This window comes from Pristis pectinata, chromosome 6 (assembly GCF_009764475.1).
Source record: "Pristis pectinata isolate sPriPec2 chromosome 6, sPriPec2.1.pri, whole genome shotgun sequence".
NCBI lineage: Eukaryota > Metazoa > Chordata > Chondrichthyes > Rhinopristiformes > Pristidae > Pristis > Pristis pectinata.
Window position 1 is genome coordinate 16,536,774 of NC_067410.1, and position 24,396 is coordinate 16,561,169.

The 24,396-nt window shown below is 39.1% G+C and overlaps 1 protein-coding gene across 1 annotated transcript in view; it reads left to right on the top strand.

Annotated features, from left to right (window-relative positions):
- Window positions 1-21,051, top strand: part of ecm2 (extracellular matrix protein 2, female organ and adipocyte specific) — a 30,362-nt gene extending 9,311 nt beyond the window's left edge. The window contains exons 3-10 of the mRNA XM_052017593.1: window positions 7,847-8,035; window positions 9,019-9,749; window positions 9,963-10,230; window positions 10,754-10,869; window positions 13,406-13,541; window positions 13,992-14,149; window positions 15,363-15,502; window positions 20,721-21,051. Coding sequence (XP_051873553.1) covers window positions 7,847-8,035; window positions 9,019-9,749; window positions 9,963-10,230; window positions 10,754-10,869; window positions 13,406-13,541; window positions 13,992-14,149; window positions 15,363-15,502; window positions 20,721-21,051 — 2,069 coding nt within the window. The remainder of the gene's footprint in view (window positions 1-7,846; window positions 8,036-9,018; window positions 9,750-9,962; window positions 10,231-10,753; window positions 10,870-13,405; window positions 13,542-13,991; window positions 14,150-15,362; window positions 15,503-20,720) is intronic.
- The last annotated feature ends 3,345 nt before the right edge of the window (window positions 21,052-24,396 follow it).

Sequence of the window (24,396 nt, forward strand, 5' to 3'; positions counted from 1 at the left end):
TTTCGTGACTACTTGAGCTTAGACTGAAATCTTACAGAAACAGATGGGCAGTCTCCCAACAAACGTTCCCACCTAACAAGTCACTTTCACTCTGTCATGAGGGAAATAGTACTTTTCATTAAACTTGCAGAACTATAAATAGATTTTTTTTTCCTTTTGAAAATTGTTGCAAGCTGATGTATTCACCGCACATTGGAATCTCATACCACATGTTTGGTCTGCATCCATTCTGCACATTTGCAAAATATAATCCCATCTGGAATCCTTTTGATGCCAGAAAGAGGAAATATTTCAGCTGTCCTTAACCATCAGTTAAGATTTTATAGCTCTATACAGTTCACAGAATCAGAGAATCATTGTGACACAGCAGGCAGACATTTGGTCCATCAAGTCTATGCAGACCCTTAGTGTAGCAATCCAGTTAGTTGCATTCCCATTTTTTTTTACAACCTTGCAAATTATTTTTCCTCAAGTCACCTTTGAAACAATGATTGATTCTGTTTCCATCACTCCTACGGGCTGTGAATTCCAAATCACTTAAAAAAGTTTTTCCCTCATACTCCTCTCATTTCTTTTGCTCAGAACTATAAATCTGTGTCCCTTGATCTTGGAACCATTCACCATGGTAACAGAATCCATCTATTTAATCTGTCTAAAACTGTCATGATCCTACATTTAATCAATTCTCCACTCATCCTTCTTTGCTGCAAGGAAAACAACACCAAGTCCTCCTGTCTAACTTCATCTCTGCAACACAAAGTTTGCACTACCTGGAAATTTATTTCCATAGACAATTTTCTCTATGTAACTTTTAAGAACACTTCGAATTCACAAAAAACAATTCAGGTGGACTTTTAAAATTTCACATGCATCAGTATCGCCACCTAAAACAAAACTATTTCATAAATTTGCCATCAAGAACTCAAAAAAATATATCAATGCAAACCTAGAAAAATCGATGAAGCAGCTGAAGATGGTTGGGTCTAGAACACTGACCTGAGGAACTCCTGCAGAGATGTCCTAGAGCTGATATGATAGACCTTCAGCAAACACAACTATCATCCTCTGCATGATGTATGACTTGAACCACTGGAGTGTTTGTTCTTGATACTAACGGATTTCAGTTTTACCAGGTTTTCTTGATGTCACACATGATCAAATATTGTCTTGATGTCAAGGGATGTCACTCTCACCCCGCCTCTGGAATTTAGCTCTTTTGTCCATGTTTTAGCCAAGGGTATGCTGAAGTCTGGTGCCTCGTGGTTCTGGTGAGACCCAAACTGAGCATTAGTGAATAGGTTGTTAGTGAGCAAGTTCTGCTTGATGGCACTGTTGACAACACTTTCCATCACTTAGCTAATGATTGGGCATCGACTGTCCAAGTGGTTTTCACCTTGATTGGTTTAGTCCTTTTTTTGTGGACAGGGAACACCTGCAAATGTTTCTACATTATTGGGTAGATGTCAGTGTTGTAAAAAATCTGGAACAACCTGGCTAGAGGCTTGACTAATTCTGGAATGCAAGTTTTCAGTACTAGGGCAAGGGTGTTGTCCAATCCCATAACCTTTGCTGTATCCAGTATTCTCAGCCATTATTGATACTTTGAGCTGTGACTCAAATTGCTGAAAATTGACTTCTGCGATGGTGGGGATCCCAAGAAGAAGCTGAGATGGATCATCTATTCAGCACTTCTGGCTGACCAGGGTACAAATGATTCAGCCTTGTCTTTACCACTTACTTGCTTGCCCCTGCCATTGTTGAAGGTGGAGTTTTTCTACAAGGCTCTTCCTGTCATCAGCTGCTCAAGTGTCCACCACCATTCACAGCTAGATGCGGCAGAACTTTTACTTGATCCGTTAATTGTGAGAGCACTTCACTCTGTCTGTTGCATGCTGTTTAACAGATATGAAGATATGTCATGCAACTTCACAAAATTGAAATCTTGTTCATAGGTAAGGCTGGTGTTGCTCCCAGCATGCCATTCTCCATTTATTAACGAACGTGTTGAACATGTGGCTTGATAGTACTGGTAGAATGAGGTTATAGGTTTAGGTAGTGTATATTTCTGCTGCTGCTGATGGTCCACCATGCTTCGTGGAAGCCCAGTTTTGAGCTAACAGATCTGTTGCAGGACTATCCCACTGAGTTCAATTGTTATGCCACACAACACAATATCAAAGTCAAAGTTGAATTTATTGTCATATGAACAAGGACATGTGTGCACAGGTGCAATAAAAAACTTACTTGTAGCAGCATCGCAGGCACATAGCATCATGTACGCAGCATTCACAATAAAAACATATATTAAATATAAATTATACACAATTTTTACAAGAAAGAACACAATTAGAACAAAAAACCCAAAATCCATTTTAGTGCAGAGTAATCCAAGTGGCCACGCTGTCGCTAAACTGTAGTGATTAGTGTTGTGCCGGTTGGTCCAAGACTGAATGGTTGGAGGGAAGTAGCTGTTCTTGAACCTGGTGGTGTGGAACTTCAGGCTTCTGTACCTCCTGCCCGATGGGAGCTGTGAAAAGATGGCACAGCTTGGATGGTGAGGATCTTTGATGATAGATGCTGCCTTCTTGAGGCAGTGCCTCCTGTGGATACTACCAATAGTGGGGAGGGATATGCCTGTGATGTATTGGCCTGAGTCCACTACTTTCTGCAGCTTCTTGCGATCCTGCACATTCAAATTGCTGTACAAGACCACGATGCAACCAGTCAGGATACTTTCAACAGTACATCTGTAGAACTTTGTTAGAGTTCAGTGACAAGCTGAACCTCCTTAACCTCCTAAGAAAGTAAAGACGCTGGTGCGCATTCCTTGTGATTGCACCTATGTGCTGGGCCCAAGACAGGTCATCCGATCTGTTAATACTCAAGAATTTAAAGCTGCTGACTCTCCAACGGCGATCCCCCAATGTAGACTGACACATGTTCACCCTCTTTCCCATTCCTGAAGTCAACAATCAGCTTTTTAGTTTTACTGATGTTGAGCAAGAGGTCATTGCTACAGCACAACTCCACTAGATGTCCTATCTTGTCCCGGTATGCTGACTCATCACCACATGTGATTCATCCAACAACAGTGGTATTGTCGGCGAATTTGCTTATGGCATTGAAGTGGTGCTTAGCCACACAGTCACCTGTCTATAGAGAGTAGAGGAGGTGGTGAAAGACACAGCCTTGAGGTGCAACCATGTTGATGGTCAGCATAGAGATTTTGTTACCAAACCTCACTGACTGAGGTCTGCTAATGAGGAAGTTAAGTATCCAGTTGCAGAGGGAGGTACAGAAGCCCAGGTCTTGAAGCTCGATGATGAGCTTGGATGGGATGATTGTGTTGAATGCCGAGCTGTAATCGATGAACAGCAGCCTGATGCATGAGTTCCTGTTGTCCAGATGGTCCAGAGCAGAGTGAAGAGCCAGAGGAATCACATCTGCTGTTGACCTGTTGTGGCGGTAGGCAAACTGAAGCGGATCCAGGTCGTCTCTGAGGCCAGAGTTGATTTGCACCATAACTAACCTCTTGAAGCACCTCATTATGTTTGGTGCAAGTCCTACTGGATGGTGGTCATTGAGGCAGGTCACCATGCTCTTCTTGGGCATTGGTAGAATAGATGTCGTTTTGAAACAGATGGGAGCCTCAGACCGCAGTAGCAAAAGGTTGAGTATGTCCGTAAATACTTCAGCTAGTTGATCCACACAAATCTTTAGTACTTGGCGAAGAATGCCATCTAGACCAGACACTTTTCATGGATTCACTCTCTTGAAGGATACCTGGACATCGGCCTCAGAGGCTGAGATTACAATGGATAGTGTCCTTGGTATGAAGATGGACTACGCAGTGGTCACTTCCACCAATACTTGACTGATGCATCTGCCACAGGTAGATTGGCAAAGATCAAACTGGTTTATCCTTTGTGTTGGTTTACTCACTACCCATGCTGACAATTACATTCTTCAAGACACAGTCAACTTGGTCAGTGGTAATGGACACAGAACTCCTGATTTTGAAATACATTTTGTGCCCTTGGTTATTTCATTGTTTGTTCCAAGTGTTGTTCAAGATGGAGGAGTCCTGCTTCATCAGCTGAGGAAGGATGATGGGTGGTAATCACGAGGCTTCCTTTCCCATATTTGACCTGATGCCATGAGGCTCCTTGGGATCTGAAATGGATGTTGAATATTCCCACTTTTATATTACTGTGCTGCCACCTCTGTCCTGCTGGTTGGACATGACATACCAAGGGATTGTTCACGTATCTGTAAGGTATGATTCTGTGAAATGAGTGTCAGACTGTTGTTTGACTGGATTGCAGAGGAACTTTCTCCATTTAGAAATCAGTTCCCAGATGTTTGTGAGGAGTATTTTTCAAGGTCAACTGGACTGGGCATAACTTTGCCATATCCAAATTTAATGGCAAGATCAATGCCATGCATACCAACTTTATTACAATTTATCTCTGAGGTGAAAACAAACCTGAATTATGCATATGTGTAGTCTTTATAGCATCACAAACCTTACTCAATAAGATAATTGTTGAAGGCCTGAGATTTACTTATAAAGGGAATCTTGTAACATCCTAAATTATTAAATGCATTTTATAACTGTAATTCTAGCTTACAAACCAGAATTTCTGAACTTTGCTGCATTGAATTAATCAGGGCCTGGCCATATAGTTTTAATTTACAGATCACAATAATAATTCCAAGCAGAAGTGCTTCTTGTACAAAACAGTGTTACGTCAGTCTCTGTTCTACCTCTGGGAAATTCAAGGCAGGTGCATTGAAGTTATAATATTTAACTACTGCAGAAGACAACAACCTACATTTATGTCACACTTACATTATTAATGGAGTGTTATGAGATAAAATTTGACACTGGGAAACAAAGGCAGATAATAGGACAAGTCTTCAAAGTGGTAGGTATTAAGCAGCATCTTAAAAACAAAAAAAAAGAGAAGAGGAGAAGTTTGGGAAATGAGTGTCAGACTCAGACAACTGCAAGCATGGGTGCCATTGGTGAGCCAAAAGAAATCAATGTACATGAGGCCAAAATTGGAGCAATGCACAGTTTTTTTTGAAAGGTTTCCCATTGCTGTTCTATTCCTTTATCGGTAAATTTTCCAACTGAGCTCCCTCAATCGTTTTCATCATCTTTGAGATTAATCTTTTCCAGTCTATCAGTTTGATCTCTATTGGCTAGTTTCCACTCAATCTGGTGACCATTTTGCCTAGATGCTACCTCTTGCTCTTTCTTTAAACTATTCTGTTTTATTTCTCACTCGCGGATCCAGCAGTGCCCCTTCTTTTGTTGGACTTTGTACAAACAAGAACTGTACACACTGTAAAACGACCATTGTTTATACTACTGTGTCCAACTCTTCTTGGCAGTTGACCCTGTGACAGATTAAAATCTCTGCTAATTAAAACAGAAATTGTTGGAAATATTCACCATCTATGGATAAGTGAAAGGTCATTGACCTGAAACCCAAATGGTTTCTCTTTCCACAGATGCTGCCTGATTTGCTGAGTATTTCCAGTATTTTCAGTTTTTTTTCAGCTTTCAAAGACATACGGGTAGGTTAATTTGGGTTTAAAATGGGTGGCGCGGACTCGTTGGGCCGGAAGGGCCTGTTACCACGCTGTAAATAAAATTTAAAAATTTTTTTTTTCCAGCAAATGCAGTTTTTTTTTAACATACATCTCCATGATTATTTTATATTTTTTATTCATTCTACCTCTTATCCACAGGTAGGTGTCTGTGGTATATCCCTTAGTGTATTTAATCTAATCTTGTCTTTTATTCCAATCAAAATGACTTTTTCTATTCTTCAGCTAGTTACAATCCTTTTTCGTGTTGTCATTAGTTCTTTTCATCTCTACTAAGTAAAGCTAAGACACCACCACTTCTTTCCCTATACTTTACAAATATGTCAGTTGTCATTCCTGTATTTAGCCATGTTTCAGTTATTTTGACAACTCCAAGTTACTTTATGGATGAATGCTTCCATTTCACTTTACGTTCTATGCCGATTGATGCAGATTCATTTTTAATGGTCGCTCCTTGTATTTTATTTATAACAGTCCTTTTATACCTGTTATTAGTTGACTTTTTAGGTTACTCACATTCCTAATTTTGGTCTGACTTTAATGATCAGCTCCTGTTTCTTTGTTTTATTTTCACCAGATATCCCACACCCCTGTCTTAATTATTTGATGTCTTATTAATATCCTTACTTATCTTTTGTATTAAGATGTTGATCCCATCTTCGTTCATGTGATGTCCAGGGAAACAGCTCCTTTCTATCCCAGTTCTTGAACAAGCATCCTATGAAATGGAATCCCTTATTCCCACACCAGTCTTTCAGCCACACATTCACTATGCTGATCCACCTAATCCTATCAGTACATTGCCCAGGCATTAATCCCAAAATTACCATCTGTGGAGTGCTGCTCTTAAATTTAGTTCCCACCTTCTGAATTTTCCTTTGCGGGACTTTCTCCCTTTTCTTCCTCATGTCATTATCCCAAAACAACTGGCCACACTTTCCTTTCCAAGCTCTTCTCCAGCTGCTTCAAGGTACTCTAACTTTGCACAGACAAGCAGTACATCCTTTTTATAGAGGATATGTTTGATGGAGGGACAATTTTGTTCCTGCCAATAATCAAATCTCCCATAGTTTTAACCTTTGTTCTGATTCTTTCCATCCCACCACAAATCTACCATCTCTCCTCCACCTCCTGGGGCTGTCTCCTATCACATCATATCATGGTTTACGCCCTGGCTGTCCAAATTATAGCCTGTATCCTTGGCTTCACATGTAGCAAGTACATTGCTCTTTTGGGGTTTTTATAAATATTAAATCTAAATGTATCTTCTTTTAGTGTCGATTCACGAAAGATCACGTTGAATCAACATCAAAGGGCAAACAACATATTATAACTAAAGTTCACACTGAAACCTGAACCTTATTTGTTCTTTATTAGATGCTGATAACGATACACATCTTTCCAATAAGGTGAGGAAATATTGGACCAGAATTTGTGGTCAAGGGGAAGGCAACATCATAAACTTGTAAAAATAAATTATTTTAAAGTTCCGTACACATTGAAATATTGGTGCGAGGAAATTATAATACACATAGATAAAATTATAAGACTAAATAGTTTGCTACTTGGTAACTATAGTACAGAATGCTGTTAGAAGTCCACTTACACTTCATGTAACAAATCTTAAGGCATACAGCAGGACTAATTCATAAGTAGCTTATATCCATGTCAATTTTATAAATTTTCTTAGTTTGCGGTGGAGAATGTTTCAAAGAACATAGCTAGCAGAGGTATGCAGAATCACTGACAGAAACCTAAGGATTAAACTATGCACGTCCTAACATTACTGAAGTTACTGTAAGTTTTGTGGAGTCATACATTGATGTCAGTAGTTTCTCTGGCATTACTAATGTAAAATCCAGGATATTAGTGAAGAGTTAATTTATTTATTTCATATAGTTTGTTATACCAATAAAAAGGGAACACTTGAAAGATTTTTAAAATTATTTTTATCAACAAAACAATGCAAAACATTAACCAGAAGAATTAACAGCTCCATGGCTCTTAGGCACAAGTAAAATTAAGATCAAATCATTCATAAAGTAAGGTTGCTGGTGGGTTGTCTGTTCATTTGCTGAAATGTCTACTCATTAACAAATAATTAAGAAGTAATAATTTATGGGGGTTGTGATATCATTTTTCATGGCTTGAATTTGAATGCCTCAACAGTGGAGAGTTTCAACAGAACTGCAATAATGACCTACTTTTGTTTAATTTCTATCATTAGGCAGGCAAGGACACTGCAAAGCCAATGGGATGATCATGTATCACAATGCAGTCTGGTCTCCAAAACCTTGCCTAACCTGTCTGTGTTCAAGTGGAAAAATAGTTTGTGATGAAATGAACTGCCCTATTTTAAATTGTGCAAGGACCATTATACCAACAGGAGAATGCTGCCCAATTTGTACTTCAAATGGTATTTTCCTATTCCTTCTTACAACTAATTTTAGAGTCAAAAAAGGAAAATAGTTATGCAAAATGTTTACTAACTGCAGGGTGGTTTTATGCACTTATGCACTATTGTAAAAAAGTTCTGAGGAAAATGTGTAATTGAAATATGTTTTTAATGAAGTAGTTAACAGCCTATTTTAAAAATTATTTGTGATTATTACAAAATAAGTGATGATAACATATTTGAGAAAAGATATGAATGTGCTATTTATCAACAAAAAAAATCATTTAGTGTAAACTGAGGAATATAAAGAACTAACTGCAGCTCAGAGGTTCATTTAAGTGGTATAAAACACAACCTTCAGGAGCAAAATATTATTGTGCAGTATGATTTTATTTTTAATCCAAATGTAATTTAACATCTTATGAACTATTTTGTAACCTATCCATTTCAAAGCTGAATAATTACGTTAAACTTCCCGTGAGAAAATCTTTTACAGCATGGATATTAATAATAACTACTCACATTTTACAACGTGTGACTTAGATTACTTTTCCAAAGACAATACTGATATCATCCACTGGAAAAAATATATGCTGAACAGTAACACCACTTAACCTTGTTTTTTTTTGCTATTAATTCTGAACATTATTACCTGCTGATATGCAACTGCATTATAAATCTAAATAATTGCTTTGGCTATTGTTGTTGTTTGCTGCATTATGTCTCTAATGGATGTAACCGTGTTAATAGAATAAATCATTAATTGTTAATTTTACCAACTCAGAAAAAAAATCACCTCAATTTCAGTGTTGTGCACTTCCATTTATGTAAAATATAAAATCATTGGTATGAATATTGCCCTTTACTTGCCTTTATTTCCATATTATCAAGTATAATTTTACCCAAAATGTAGGACAATTCGATAAGTTAAATGGCATGTTCTTAATTGTATTTGTGTATTTGGTATTCAGATAAAGGTCTTGAATTTTATTATGATTCTACAGAGCCAAATGATCCAAGTGAAACATATCCTGTAATCTTCAATAATCAGGATTTGCATATAGGACAAGAACAGCTAAGAACAGTAGAGGAAGAATTGGAAGAAGAGGAATTGCATAGAAAAGATGAAAAACATAAAGAAGATGAGAAAAAACAGAAAGATGAAAAAAGGCAAAGTGAACTGGGAGAAGCCCATCACAGTGAAGAAAAATTGAGACAGATGGAAGAGGAAGAGTTACAAAAGGCAGCTGAAATGCAACAGAAGCATTTCAAGGAAGAAAACCAGGAAAATAAAGAAGAGGAGCAATTTGAAAAAGAATTAAAAAATAATTCCAGCACAATAGAAGAGGAAAACCAGGATTTTGATAACGATGTAGACAATTCTGGCAGTGAGCAAGAGGTGGAGCAAGAGGAGCAGCAAAAGGTGAAGGAGGAGCAAGGAGAGGGACAAAAGGAAGAGCAAGTGGTACAGGAAAAGCAAGGGAAGGAAAAAGAAGAATTGGAGGTGGTGGAGGAGCAAGAGGAGGGCCAAGTGGAGGAAGAGAGGCAAATGGAGCAAGATCAAGAGTTGGAAGAAAAAATAGGGAAAGCAGAAGAGCACAGGGTAGGAAAAAAAGAGCAGGAAGAGGTGGAAGAACAGGAAAAAAGAAAGGCAGAACAAGAGAAAGCACAGGAGGAATACGAGGAGGAGAAAGAAGGGGAACAGCAACAAGAAGAAAAGGTGGATGGAGAGGGGGAGGAGGAGGGGGAGGCGGAGGAGGTGGATGGAGAGGGGGAGGCGGAGGAGGTGGATGGAGAGGGGGAGGAGGAGGAGGTGGATGGAGAGGGGGAGGAGGAGGCAGAGGAGGTGGATGGAGAGGGGGAGTCGGAGGAGGTGGATGGAGAGGGGGAGGAGGAGGAGGCGGAGGAGGTGGATGGAGAGGGGGAGGCGGAGGAGGTGTATGGAGAGGGGGAGGTGGAGGAGGATGGAGTGTGGGAAGATGAGGACGGGGAAGATGAGGACGGGGAGGATGAGGAGGATTATCAAGATATTTTTGATTTGTCATCATTTTCTACCATATTACAACTGATTCCACATCAGCCCAATGAGGACACCCCAACATTTTCTCTCCCAGTTGGCTGTGATGTGACAGACATCACTATAAATTGCAATAATGCAAAGTTGACTCAAATACCTCCACTACGTGATCTGGAGATCAAACATTTTCAGCTTGCAGGTAATCAATACACAAAGACAGATAACATACATCTTTCCATAGCTGACATCTACAAGGTTCAAGGGGGAATGATATCTCTTTACTGAAACTTTTTACATAAATCACGGTTTTATCTGCTATTTGGTCTGGTATTAATGCTGCTTAATTTAAAGTACCCAGGTGATATTCAAAGGGATTCCAGTTACTTTTAACCTTTCTCAATGTCAAATTCAACTAGTTTTAGAAACTGTGAAAACCTGGGTCATGTGCAAGGAGGTTATTCACTAGAAATCTTGCATTAATTATATTCCATCAAGCACTGATAAACTACTTTGTTGTCCACTTATTAATTTTGTTTCCTGCATGCTCCAAACTCAATTAGTAATTCTTTGCTTTCCTTTCCTGCTTTTCCTCCATCCCTCCTGAATCTATATTCAAATGATCACTGTTTTTGAGCAACTCTTGAGTATGAATTTATTTTTTAAATCCTATATAGCACTATAGTAAAATATACTCAACCAATGTAAATTTTCCATCCTTGCAGGAAATTCAATCACTGCTATTCCAGCAGAAGCATTTAATGGAGTTCCTAATCTTGAATTAATTGACCTCAGCAGAAACAGAATTCCTTCATCAAATATAGACCAAGCAGCATTCAAAGTAAGTTTTACAAATGATTTCAAGAGGTTGTTAATACATATTTGAAAGTAACTGTATGAAAGATTCATGCAGCTTTCAAATTTATCTAAGGAGTGTACATTATATTTAAACAGGCAAAAAGTATCAATACTGAAAATTCTTTCTTTTACCTCAGATACTTAATAAACATAACAAATTATCAATAAAATATAGCAAAATGTGATTCTCAAGATTATATTGCAGGCCCAGCAAGTCTCTCAAGAGGAGACAAAGCAATGCACTTCCCTATAAGGTAGCAGAGAAAAAAATTAATCCTGACAATAAGGTATCTATTTGCTCAAGCTGAGAACAATCTGATAATATCATTCATTATCCTTAAGATCAAGGATAATCAATGAGATCCTTAAGAACTGACCAACAGTCTTTGTAGACTATGCTTGATGCCTGTGGGGGATGCTGGCTGGAATAAAGAACAAAAGTATATTTTCAAGCACTCTGGCTTTCAAATCACCTACTCCAGCTTCACCCAGATCCATGCCTATCTGCTCCATATCTTCATATTTGAATCTTTCCAGTAAGGTTTTCATTTTTGTCATTGCACTAAGAAGCCTTAACACAAGTCACCAATGACATCCTTTATGATAGTGCTACCCTATCCCTTCTTATTCTCCTCATTCCCTGCACTTTTCAGGACAGTGGAGCACACCATCCTTGTTCAGCACTTTTCCTCTACTACCCAATTTGGCAGGATTGCTCTCATTTGGTTCTTTCGTGATAGCCACACTACCTCAAGCAATGACATTTCTTTGTACCCAAAAGCATCATCTCTGTAGTTTCCAAAAATCTTCTTGTTTCTTCTTTTGCAAAATTATGCTGATACTTGAAGGCAACATCTGATGATATGTGGGGGTGAGAGGGGTCAACAGGTGCCGATTCATGTTGCGAAACTCCAGATTTCCAACATTTCTTTTGTCACATCCAATGCTTCTAACTTATCCAGTATTCAACTCATGGAAGAGCTGAATGTTCACAAACTCTACCTAAGCTACACATTTCATCCCTCATCCAGGCACAAGCTCAGCGTGAATGAAACTATTGGTAATCTTACATCATTTAGCTTCTCATCCAATATATCTTCATCACAAGGACTACCTACTTGCATTTCTATTACATTCCCCATCTTTGTCCTTGTCTCACCCCACCTTCTACTGAATTCTTCTGTATCTCCACCATCCTCTCCTCAAAGAGTAAGAAAGCATACAGCAAGGAAAGAGGCCCCTTGACCCAACCCATCTGACCAAGTTGCGTACCTGAGCTCATCCCATTTGCCTGCATTTGGCCCATATCCCTCTAGACCTTTTCTATGCATGTATCTGTCGAAATGTCTTATAAACATTGTAACTGTACCTGCCTCTACCTCTTCCTCTGGCAGCTCATTCATCCTTTGAGACTCCCTAAGCTCAACCTCAATTTTTTTTGTCATTCTCTTCTATCCTTCTCATTCTTTGGCAAGGCTTATTGCACTGCGCTTTCTCTGTAGCTGTGACACTTTACTCCGTACTGTTATTGTTTTTACCTGTACTACATCAACGCACTCTGTACTAACTCAATGTAACTGCACTGTGTAATGAACCGACCTGTACAATTGGTTTGTAAGACAAGCTTTTCACACTGTACCTCGGTACAAGTGACAATAATAAACCAATACCAATACCAAGGTGTTCAGTTTTCTTGCAAACTGCCTTGGGGAATTCCTCAGTGTTGAAGATGTTGTAGAAATCCAAATTGACATTGTTGTAGAGTTCTACAACTTCTCACATCAGTTCTGTATCTACAGATTAGCCATTTCATACAATTCTCACAACATTTCCATGATAAGCAATAATGATAGCTTATTGGGTTATTGAGTAGCCTATCCCTGAAAATGATTTATTTCTTCCTTTGAAGAATTTAGAATTGAAATCATAATCAAATGCTGTGCAATTTTTATTTCTGAGGACACTTTTTAAAAGATCGAAAAACAGTAGTTTTGAAATTAGAAACCAGAAATTACCAAATTAATACAATTCTATTCTCTCATTAGTGACGTGTATTGATGTCAACATTACTTGTATCAGCAGTATGATTCAAAATTCACAATTAATTCTGGGATGCAGAATCCATCAAATAAATAGGACACAAGATAGTTTTAACAAAATCAGTAAACAAATATAAACCACAATGTTGAACTGAAAGACTGGCGTAAATCTAGAATATTTTCTCTTGCAGGGTTCATGGGTATGAGTGAAATAATGACACTTAAGTACCCAAAACCTATATGATACACACAAATTTTAAAACATCTAAACCAACTCCAATCAAACTTATGTAGCTGAAGCATATCAAATCATCAAAGGTTGATTACATCCACTTTGCCTGAAACATAAAAGGTAGTTACTAGTTTGACTGAATGAGCTAACACATTGTGGGTGTAACTAATGGCAGTGTTATTATACTAAAATTACATTAAAAAGAATCTCAGAATATTTGGAATGCTTATTTCTTTTGTTTCTTTTAGAAATTAAAAAAACTGGAACGCCTATACTTGGATGGAAATTTATTACTCCAGATTCCTCCTCAACTCCCTCGAACACTAGTAGAACTAAAAGTAAATGAAAACCTTCTTCAACAACTGGATGAACAAACCTTTCATGGTATTTCTGTTTAAAAATCTAGGGAAGAGTTTGTATTTTGGTGCATTGGTTAATGCAGCTGAAAAGAGATTTATACAAAAATAATCCATTTTTAAATAATAATTTCTCCATAGTTAGATTTTAAATAATTGAGAAATATTATTTAAATTACCTGTTAAAAGTACTGTACAGAAGCACTTACTAGTTATATTGGTGTACAGTTGTCCACTTTTCAGGAACAAAACTATGCAAGGATTTTTAAAACATAACTCTGGGTGTCTTTGTGCACAATGGCCTGTAAATGGGCATAGTAAGCATAAACTCCCAATGATGATCGATTTAATTCTAAAACTAAAAACCCCACTGCAGTATAGGTTGTACCATACCTATGAATTACAAAATGCTGTGGCAGACATAAGGATGCTGTAATTGTGCTTTCAATTGATTAACTTTTACATCAAAATTGAACAGGTCTAAGTAAAATAGTCAATTTGGAGCTGGAAGGAAATAAACTCAGTGAAAGTAATGTTCAACCCCTTGTCTTCAGACCACTTAAGCGACTCGCTTACTTGCGACTGGGAAAAAATAAATTCAGAACCCTACCGCAAGGTCTTCCTTCTTCCATCGAGGTAAACAAAATCTTTTATGTTTCCAAACTGTTTAAGGGTTTATATTCAGAAATGTGCATTTGCATTAATGTTGTTGTGCATAATTCACACCAGCTGGAACATTACACTTCCAGAATTACATACTAAAAATGCACTGATACTAGTCATTCTTCTGGAGACTTACATTTTGTGATAAATTTCAGGATGTTTGCCTGTTGATTCAGGATTTCTTTGTCATTAGTTCAGGATGTCTGACTTCATTTCGTATGTTGCCATGAATGGAAGCTTGAGGAACGGCACCTCATCTTTCTATTTGGCACATTACAACCTACTGGACTCAACACTGAGTTTAACATCATCACCACTACAGGATGGATGTATTCAGATATGAGAGCTGACAATATATTCATGAATATTAGAGAGAAATTCAAGGCTGGGAATGGGGTCGAGGGTAAGCAGTTTCTGAGAAAGAGTTGAAAACAGCTTTGGCTAATCGTGAGTTCATCATAGCTATTGAATATCATTCAGGCTATTTTCCAAAATTATATTTGATCTTACTTGAAATAGAGGGAGGAAAGTAGGTAAGTGGTTTGTAATGAAATCCATCTGATCTTTATTTGTTAAACCCTGCATCAAATGTAATAGCAAGTTTTTCCAAATCATATGCTATAAAATACAGTAATATTATTTCAGAAAACACGCATTTTCAAAGATTCATACTGTTCTAAATCCACAACAATATCAGGAATAAGCTGGTCACTTTCATGGACAAAAATGGTATTTTCATTAAATCGGTATTCATATGTTTGCTTGTCAGAAGTTCAATATTTAAATGGCAAACAATGTGTTTTGTGAAATGGTGAAACAAACTGTTAGTCTTATATGAATTATTCACATCCTTTTTAAAACTATATTTACAAAACATTTGTTTTCTACATTCAGCCATTTCAAATTGATATTATCATGCCTTGTGCCTATTTAAAATAATGATATTCCAATATTGGGGAAATCAAATAAAACAATGGATTTGATCGACAAATTTCTCAGATTTTTACAAATCTTGTCAATGATCAGAGTAGAACCCGATCTGTAGAACTAATTCACAATAATTTCTGAATTTCTTGTATAGTTAACCCAAAATTTTCAAATGCACTATTGATACATTTTGCAGATGGCTCATATTTACCTTTCCTTCTCTTTTGATATGAAATGTATTTGTTTTTCTAAAATGCAGGAACTCTACATTGAACATAATGAAATTGAAGAGATATCTGAAATGAGTTTAAATAAGACAACCAATTTGAATGTAATTGTTCTAAGGCATAACAAACTTGATGAAACCAGAATAGCACCAATGGCTTGGATAAAACTTGAGTGAGTATTCTGAGTCTAGTTAAATACATGAAATGCTGGCAGCAAGTATTAACTGACCCAGTCACATACAAATCATAGACCACACTTAGAGTACTGTGTTCAGTTCTGGTTGCCTCATTATAGGAAAGATGTGGAAGCTTTAGAGAGATTTACTAGGATGCTGCCTGGACAAGAGAACATGTTCTATGACGGAAGGTAGAGTGAGCTAGGGCTTTTCCCTTTGAATCGATGGAGGATGAGAGGCAACTTGATAGAGGTGCATAAGATTATGAGAAGCATAGATAGAGTGTACAGCCACCACGTTTTTCCCAGGGCGGCAATGGCCAATACCAGAGGACATCCATTTAAGGTGAGTGGATGAATGTTTGGGGAGACGTCAGAGGTGGTCACACCAGGACCATCGGAATCAGGCAATTGGGTCACAGTCAGGAGGGGGAAGGGGAAGGGGAAGAGTCAGGTATTAGAGAGTACCCCTGTGGCTGTGTCCCTTGACAATAAGTACTCCTGTTTGAGTACTGTTGGGGGAGACAGCCTACCTGCGGGAAGCAACAGTGGTGGTGTCTCTGGCACAGAGCCCGGCCCTGTGGCTCAGATGGGTAGGGAAGGAGTGAGGAGGGCACTAGTGATAGGGGACTCTATAGTTAGGTGGGCAGACAAGCGATTCTGTGAACGCAGGAAAGAAACTCGGAAGGTAGTTTGCCTCCCAGGTGCCAGGGTCCCGGATGTTTCAGATCGCGTCCAAGATATCCTGAAGGGGGAGGGAGAACAGCCAGAGGTCGTGGTACATATTGGTACCAACGACATAGGTAGGGAAAGGAATGAGATCCTGAAAAGAGACTATAGAGAATTAGGAAGGAAGTTGAGAAGCAGGACCTCAAAGGTAGTAATTTCCGGATTACTGCCTGTGCGAAGCGACCGTGGGTATAGGAACAGAATGAGGAGGAGGTTAAATGCATGGTTGAGGGATTGGAGTAAGGAGCAGGGATTCAGTTTTCTGGATCATTGGGGTCTCTTTTGGGGCAGGTATGACCTGTTCAAAGAGGACAGGTTGCACTTGAATCCCAGGGGGACCAACATACTGGCAGGGAGGTTTGCTAAGGCTACTGGGGAGAGTTTAAACTAGAATTGTTGGGGGGGGGGGTGGGATCTGTACTGGAGAGGATGGGGAAGAGGTGTTTGGCTCTCAAATAGAGGAAGATAGGAGTAAGTACCATAGGCAGGTGATAGAGAAAGGACGTGTTCAGACAGGCTTGAGAGGTGTCTATTTTAATGCAAGGAGTATTGTGAACAAGGTGGATGAGCTTAGATCTTGGATTGATACTTGGAGCTATGATGTGGTGGCTATTACGGAGACTTGGATGACTCCGGGGCCAGAATGATTGCTTCAAGTGCCGGGTTTTAGATGTTTCAGGAAGGATAGGGAGGGAGGCAAAAGAGGTGGGGGAGTGGCACTGTTGATCAGAGATAGTGTCACGGCTGCGGAAAAGTGGATGTTGTGGAGGGATTGTCTACGGAGTCTATGTGGGCGGAGTTTAGGAACAGGAAGGGGTCAATAAATTTACTAGGTGTTTTTTTATAGGCTGCCCAATAGTGACAGGGTTATTGAGGAGCAGATAGGGAAGCAGATCCCAGAAAGGTGTGAGAATAACAGAGTCGTTGTGATGGGGGATTTTAATTTCCCAAACATCGATTGGCATCTCCAGACAGTGAGGGGTTTAGATGGGGTGGAGTTTGTTAGGTGTGGTCAGGAAGGGTTCTTGACACAGTATGTAGATAGACCTACAAGAGGAGAGGCTGTGCTTGATTTGATATTGGGAAATGAACCTGGTCAGGTGTCAGATTTCTCAGTGGGTGAACATTTTGGTGATAGTGATCATAATTCTATCTCCTTTACATTAGCACTGGAGAGAGATAGGAACAGACAGACTAGAAAGGTGTTTAATTGGAGTAAAGGGAATTATGAGGCTCTCAGGCAGGAAATTGGAAGATTAAATTGGGAACAGATGTTCTCTGGGAAAAGTATGGAAGATATGTGGCAAATATTCAGGGGGTATTTGTGTGGAGTTCTGCATAGACATGTTCCGATGAGACAGGGGAGTCACAAGAGAATACAGGAACCATGGTGTACGAAGGCTATAATAAATCTAGTCAAAAGAAAAGAAAAGCATACAAAAGGTACAGAGAGCTAGGTAGTGTTAGAGATCTGGTAGAGTACAAGGCTAAAAGGAAGGAACTTAAGAAAGAAATTAGGAGAGCCAGAAGGGGACATAAGAAGGCCTTGGCGGGCAGGATTAAGGAAAACCCCAAAGCGTTCTACAAGTATGTGAAGAGTAAGAGGATAAGATGCGAAAAGATAGGGCCTATCAAGTGCAGCAGTGGGAAAGTGTGTATGGATCCGGAAGAAGTAGCAGAGGTACTTAATGAATACTTTACATCAGTATTCACTACGGAAAAAGATCTGGGGGATTGCAGTGGGGACTTGCAGCAGCCTGAAAAGCTTGAGCATGTAGATATTACAAAAGAGGAGGTGCTGGAACTTTTGGAAAGCATCAAGTTAGATAAGTCGCCAGGACCGGATGAGATGTACCCCAGGTTGCTGTGGGAGGCAAGGGAGGAGATTGCGGAACCTCTGACGATGATCTTTGCGTCGTCGACGGAGACGGGAGAGGTTCCGGAAGATTGGAGGGTTGCGGATGTTGTTCCCTTATTCAAGAAGGGGAGTAGGGATAGCCCAGGAAATTATAGACTAGTGAGTCTTACCTCAGTGGTTGGTAAGCTGATGGAGAAGATCCTGAGAGGCAGGATTTATAAATGTTTGGAGAGGTATAAAATGATTAGGAATAGTCAGCATGGCTTTGTCAAGGGCAGGTCCTGCCTTACGAGCCTGATTGAATTTTTTGAGGATGTGACTAAGCACATCGATGAAGGGAGAGCAGTAGATGTAGTGTATATGGATTTCAGCAAGGCGTTTGATAAGGTACCCCATGCAAGGCTTATGGAGAAGGTGAGGAGACATGGGATCCAAGGGGATGTTGCAGTGTGGATCCAGAACTGGCTGGCCCACAGAAGGCAAGGAGTGGTTGTTGAAGGGTCGTATTCTGAGTGGAGGTCGGTGACCAGTGGTGTACCTCAGGGATCTGTACTGGGACCCTTGCTCTTTGTGATTTTTATAAATGACCTGGATGAGGAAGTGGAGGGGTGGGTTAGTAAGTTTGTGGATGACACGAAGGTTGGGGGTGTTGTGGATAGTTTGGAGGGCTGTCAGAGGTTACAGAGGGACATAGATAGGATGCAGAGTTGGGCTGAGAAGTGGCAGATGCAGTTCAACCCAGAGAAGTGTGAAGTAGTTCATTTTGGTAGGTCAAATATGTTGGCGGAATATAGTATTAATGGTAGGACTCTTGGCAATGTGGAGGATCAGAGGGATCTTGGGGTCTGAGTCCATAGGATGCTCAAAGTGGCTGCGCAGGTTGACTCTGTGGTTAAGAAGGCATATGGTGTATTGTCCTTCATCAATCGGGGAATTGAATTTAGGAGCCGAGAGGTATTGTTGCAGCTACATACGTCCCTGCTCAGACCCTACCTGGAGTATGGTGCTCAGTTCTGGTCATCTTACTACAGGAAAGATGTGGAAGCCATAGAGAGGGTGCAGAGGAGATTTACAAGGATGCTGCCTGGAATGTGGAGCATGCCTTATGAAAGCAGGTTGAGGGAAGTCGGCCTTTTCTCCTTGGAGAGACGGAGGATGAGGGGGGACCTGACAGAGGTGTATAAGATGATGAGAGGTATTGATCAGGTGGATAGTCAGAAGCTTTTCCCCAGGGCTGAAATGGTGGCCACAAGAGGACATAGGTTTAAGGTGCTGGGGAGTAGATATAGAGGAGATGTCAGGGGTAAGCTTTTTACTCAGAGAGTGGTGAGTGCGTGGAATGGGCTGCCAGAAACGGTGGTGGAGGCGGATATGATAGGATCTTTCAAGAGACTGTTAGATAGGTACATGGAGCTGAGTAAAATAGAGGGCTATGGGTAAGCCTAGTAATTTCTAGGGTAGGGACATGTTTGGCACAGCTTTGTGGGCTGAAGGGCCTGAATTGTGCTGTACTTTTTCTATGTTTCTAGGTAGGTTTTTTACACAGAGAGTGGTGAGTGCCTGGAACACACTGCTGGGGGTGGTGGTAGAGGCTGATACAATAGGACCATTTAAAAGACTCTTGGATAGGCACATGGATATAAGAAAAATGGAGGGTTATGGGCTGTGTAGGAGGGAAGGGTTAGATTGATTGTAGGGTAAGTTTATATAGGTCAGCACAAGTTCATGGGCTGAAGATCCTGTACTATGCTGTACAGTTCTATGTTCTAGAAATCAGGGATGATGAGTTCAATTGTGGGAAGCTCTTGAACAATACAATAAATAGCAATACATTTTAAAAATGCATTCCAATGACCATCAAATCCAAATGGTGCAAACATAATTGTAACTCTTAGATGTATACAGGGATTCCATATTTTATATTTTCTTACAACTTAGGCTATTTGGCCCTATCAAATTCATGCTAAATCTACGGTTCCCAGAGCAATTCCACCATTCCCATTTCCCCATTTTATTTTATTGTTATGTATTCCCTCTCACATAGCCATTAACACCAATTTGAATCTCTCTCCTATCATCTACCTTGACTAGGAGTAATTTAGAGTGACCAATTAACCCACAAACCCATGTCTTTGAAATGTGGGGAAAAACTGGAGCACCTGAGGGAATCTCATTGGTCACAGGGAGAATGTGAAAACTCTACACTGACAGCACCAAAGGTCAGGATTGAACCCAAGTAGCTGGAGCTGTGAGGCAGCAGTACCACTTGCTGTGCTACTGGCCACTCAAACAAATGCAGTCCTAATATCCAATCTCTGCAAGATCAGGCAATTAAATGCTTCCAAGTCCCAAATCTAAACAATTTAGCAATCATAATAAAATTCAATAGATAATATGTATAATTTTATAAAACCAAGCACATAGCTTATGTAAAGAGTGACAGAATACAATTATTTTTGAATTTTTTAAAACAATGATAATAGTGCTATGACAAGTAACTAATGTGTGATCAGCACCAGTTGGTTTAACTTTTGACATGTCTAGGCTATAATTTTCTGCCTATTGTAGAGGGTTGCAGAATTAAGAAGTTGCTTTTAATATCAACCAATATTCCTGTTCATCATTTAGGAATCTGGAATCCCTGGATCTCTCATACAACAAGATCGTTCATGTTCCATCCTTCCTACCCAAAGGTTTGCTGTATCTTATACTTGTTCATAACCAGATTGAGCGAATTCCAGGCTTTGTGTTTGCCCATATGGAACCAGGACTGGAAATTCTGTACCTTTCTTTCAACAAACTAACCAGTAGTGGAATTGACCCAGTTTCTTTCTTTGGAACTTATGATTCTATGAGGGAACTGTTTTTGGATCATAATATGTTGAAAAGAGTTCCTGCTGGAATTGCTGAAATGAAAGCACTTCACTTCTTGAGACTGAATGACAACTTAATCAGGTAACAGAAAACGACTCAATCTACCACACTTTGTAATAAATCTGATCTTTTTGTGTTAACTAAGACACATATCTGAATCAGAAGGTTGTAGGATTAAGCCCAACTTCGTGAAATTAGCAATAACCTAAGATAACATCACAAAGAAAATACGGAGGGTGCATAGTGTGGGGCACTGTACTTCAGGTGAGATGCTAAATAACTCTAAAGATCCCATGGTATTCCGTGAAGAGGAGCAGGTCATTCTCCCATGTGCTGAATGGCAATCCTACTTCAGTCAAAAGCAACAAAAATAGACTGTTCAATTCATTACTATTTGAAGGAGCTTATTTTGGACGAAATAATTGGTGTATTTCCCTGTATAACAAGAACCGTTTTAAGATGAATGTCAGTTGTGATTCTTCAGGTCAATAATAAATCATTGGCTATGAAGCGCTTCATCACTGTTGTAGTGCAGGAACCACGGCAGCCAACATGCACAGAGCAAACTCTCACAAACAAGAATGATAATAACTAAACAATTTGGTTTAGTAATGTTTAGTGTAGGGTTAATATTGACCAAGGCACTGGAAATAACTCCCCTGCTCTTCAAATCAGTGTGGTATTCACCTGAGGGAATAGTTGGTTTAACATTGGAAAGATGGCACTTTTGAGCATGCAGTACTCCTCTGTACTGTACTGGATGGTCAGCCTAGATTATCCACTTAGATGTCCCAATGTAGAGCTGTCTGACCAAGAGGTGATAGCACTAACAATCAAACTAATCCATCTCAACTGGTAAAAATCTCTCCCCTTGGTCAGAAGGCTATAGGTTCAAGATCCACTCCAGAAACTTGAGCATAAAATCTAGGCCAACTTTGAGGTAATGCTGTACTGTTGGAGGTGCCATCTTTTGGATGCAATGTTAATTTGAGGTCCCACCCGCACACTCAGATTAACATAAAATAATGAACAGCTACCAAGTTATACCTAGTGTCTCGGACAATATTCACCTTTCAAGTGTGAATACAAATTAACTGGTCTTTATCATATTATTGTTTGTGGGAACATGTTTTGACCATGATTCCTACATTACAGTGAGTGCATTTAAGAAAATGTTTAATTGGCTGTAAAGAACACTAGTGCATCCTGATGTTACATATCATGTTCACAATGGTACTTCTTAATGGTACTTCAAAGTAATTGATATATTTGGTAGAAGAGATGCCATAAAATCTCATAATTTTGCTCCTATAAATAAAAACACAGTTGCAAAGTATTTTGAAAGTGTTTGCAACGTTTTATCACAGTGATCTTTCCAAAGATGATAACAAATCAATATTAGAAAATATACTTGAAGGCATTTGGCCAGTTCCTGTCTTACCAGTTATGTTGTTTAATTTGAGAATCAAGTTTCCCTAGATGCTTGAACCTGTGAATCTCACAGAAACAAAGATGGTACTAAACTAAGTTTTGCCCTTACAGATAGTGCAACTAGTCCCTCCAACACTAAACTCTGTTGAAAGCATAATACCAATCTATTCATCAAGTGGGGCATCAAAATGCTTACAAACTAATTTATTTTTTTAAAAATAACACTTATACAAATTTGGTGTTTCACCAGGAACATCAGACTGGATTCCATCTGCAGTGCAAATGATGAAGATGACTCAAATATTCGAACTCTTCACCTAGAAAACAACTACATAAATACACGGAGAATTCCACCAACTGCCTTCAGTTGCATCCAATTATATTCAACTGTGGTCTTATCACCACAAAAGGTCAAAAAATAACATTCCAGGTGTGAAAATAATTTTAGTTAGTATATTTTGCAACAAAAATAGTCAAGTTTGTCTATACTCCTTTCCCAGATATTAACAAGTAACTTTTTAGCAAATATATAACTACTTTACAGTTTATATGCCAATCTTTATTAGTGGATCCATATTGGTAACAAAGTACACTCCAGATGTGCAAGAAATTACAAGGCCATCATAATGATTTATTGTACTTCACTTGAGATGTAAGCAATGTTGTTCAATTTGCGGTCTACCACAATTTGAAACTAGTCATTCAAAAAACATTTTAAATTTAATCGAACATCACTACTCTGAATAAATCAGAAACAAACATACTTGGGCTAAGCAAATCACTTCAATATACTAAATATTGATTGGTTAAAAGACGTTGGAGTAGAGTGAGAAATTTTAAACAATTACTTCAAGATGAAGAATTGCTGTTTAAGTATCCGATTGTCAGTGGAATGCACCAGACAATATGGAGTGCCATTCAGCCTCTTTATAGTTAAACAATGCTCTTTAATTTCATTTTGGGACTTGATTTGCTGTCCATAAGATTTTTAAAATTCTAAAGTTCTTGATGTAATCCCTTGCTCAGAATTGACTTTTTCACGAATGATGTTAATCTAAAGCAACTTGTACTTATACGATGCCTTCAAGGTAATAAAGTATCTCAAGGTGTTGCACAGGTGTGTTATCAAACAAAAGATGAGTCAGAGTCATAGAGAGATACACATGGAAACAGGCCTTTTGGCCCACTTCGTCTGCACTAACCATCAAACACCCATTCACACTAATCCTACATTAATTCCATTTTTTATTCTTCCAATGTACCTATTAACCCTCCCCCCCCACCCAGATTCTTGCACTCATCTACACATTAGTGGCAATTTATAGTGGCTAATCAACTTAACAACCCACATGTCTTTGGGATGTGGGAGGAAACCGGAGCACCCGGAGGAAATCTGCACATTCACAGTGAAACCATGAAAATTCCACAAACAGCAGCTGAGGTCAGGATTGAACCTAGAACCTAGTGCTGTGAGGCAGCAGTTCTACCAGCTGTGCCATTGTGCCACCCACCGAAGCAATTACAGGGAAATTAGGGCAAGCAATCAATTGAGTAGATGCTGGCAATGGCGGAGGGTGAGGTAGGATAGGATTAAATTAATGACACAAACAGCTTACATATAATAAATACTGTTTTGGTACTGTGGCAGAGGTGGAAACCATATTTGAAATATTCAAGAACCACAGTGTTAATGGGCACAAATGCATGAGCATATAGTGTATTCAAGAACTGGAGAGGAAAGCAAGCTTGTAGATAATGCAATAGTTTACAAGATTGTTGGACTCAAGAGATCTAACTATGGATTCAGAGAAAGAAGTCAAGATGCAACACAAACAGCTAAACAGCAATTGCCAGTAAGTACAAAAGGAAGTCAGATGTAAACAAGATACTGCACGCAGGAACCACATATTGGAATAGAATTTGCCAAGAAGGATGTCCTAACAACATTCGCTTGTCTCACATTACATCCAAAAGCTGTGGAGAGATATTAAAGTAAGCA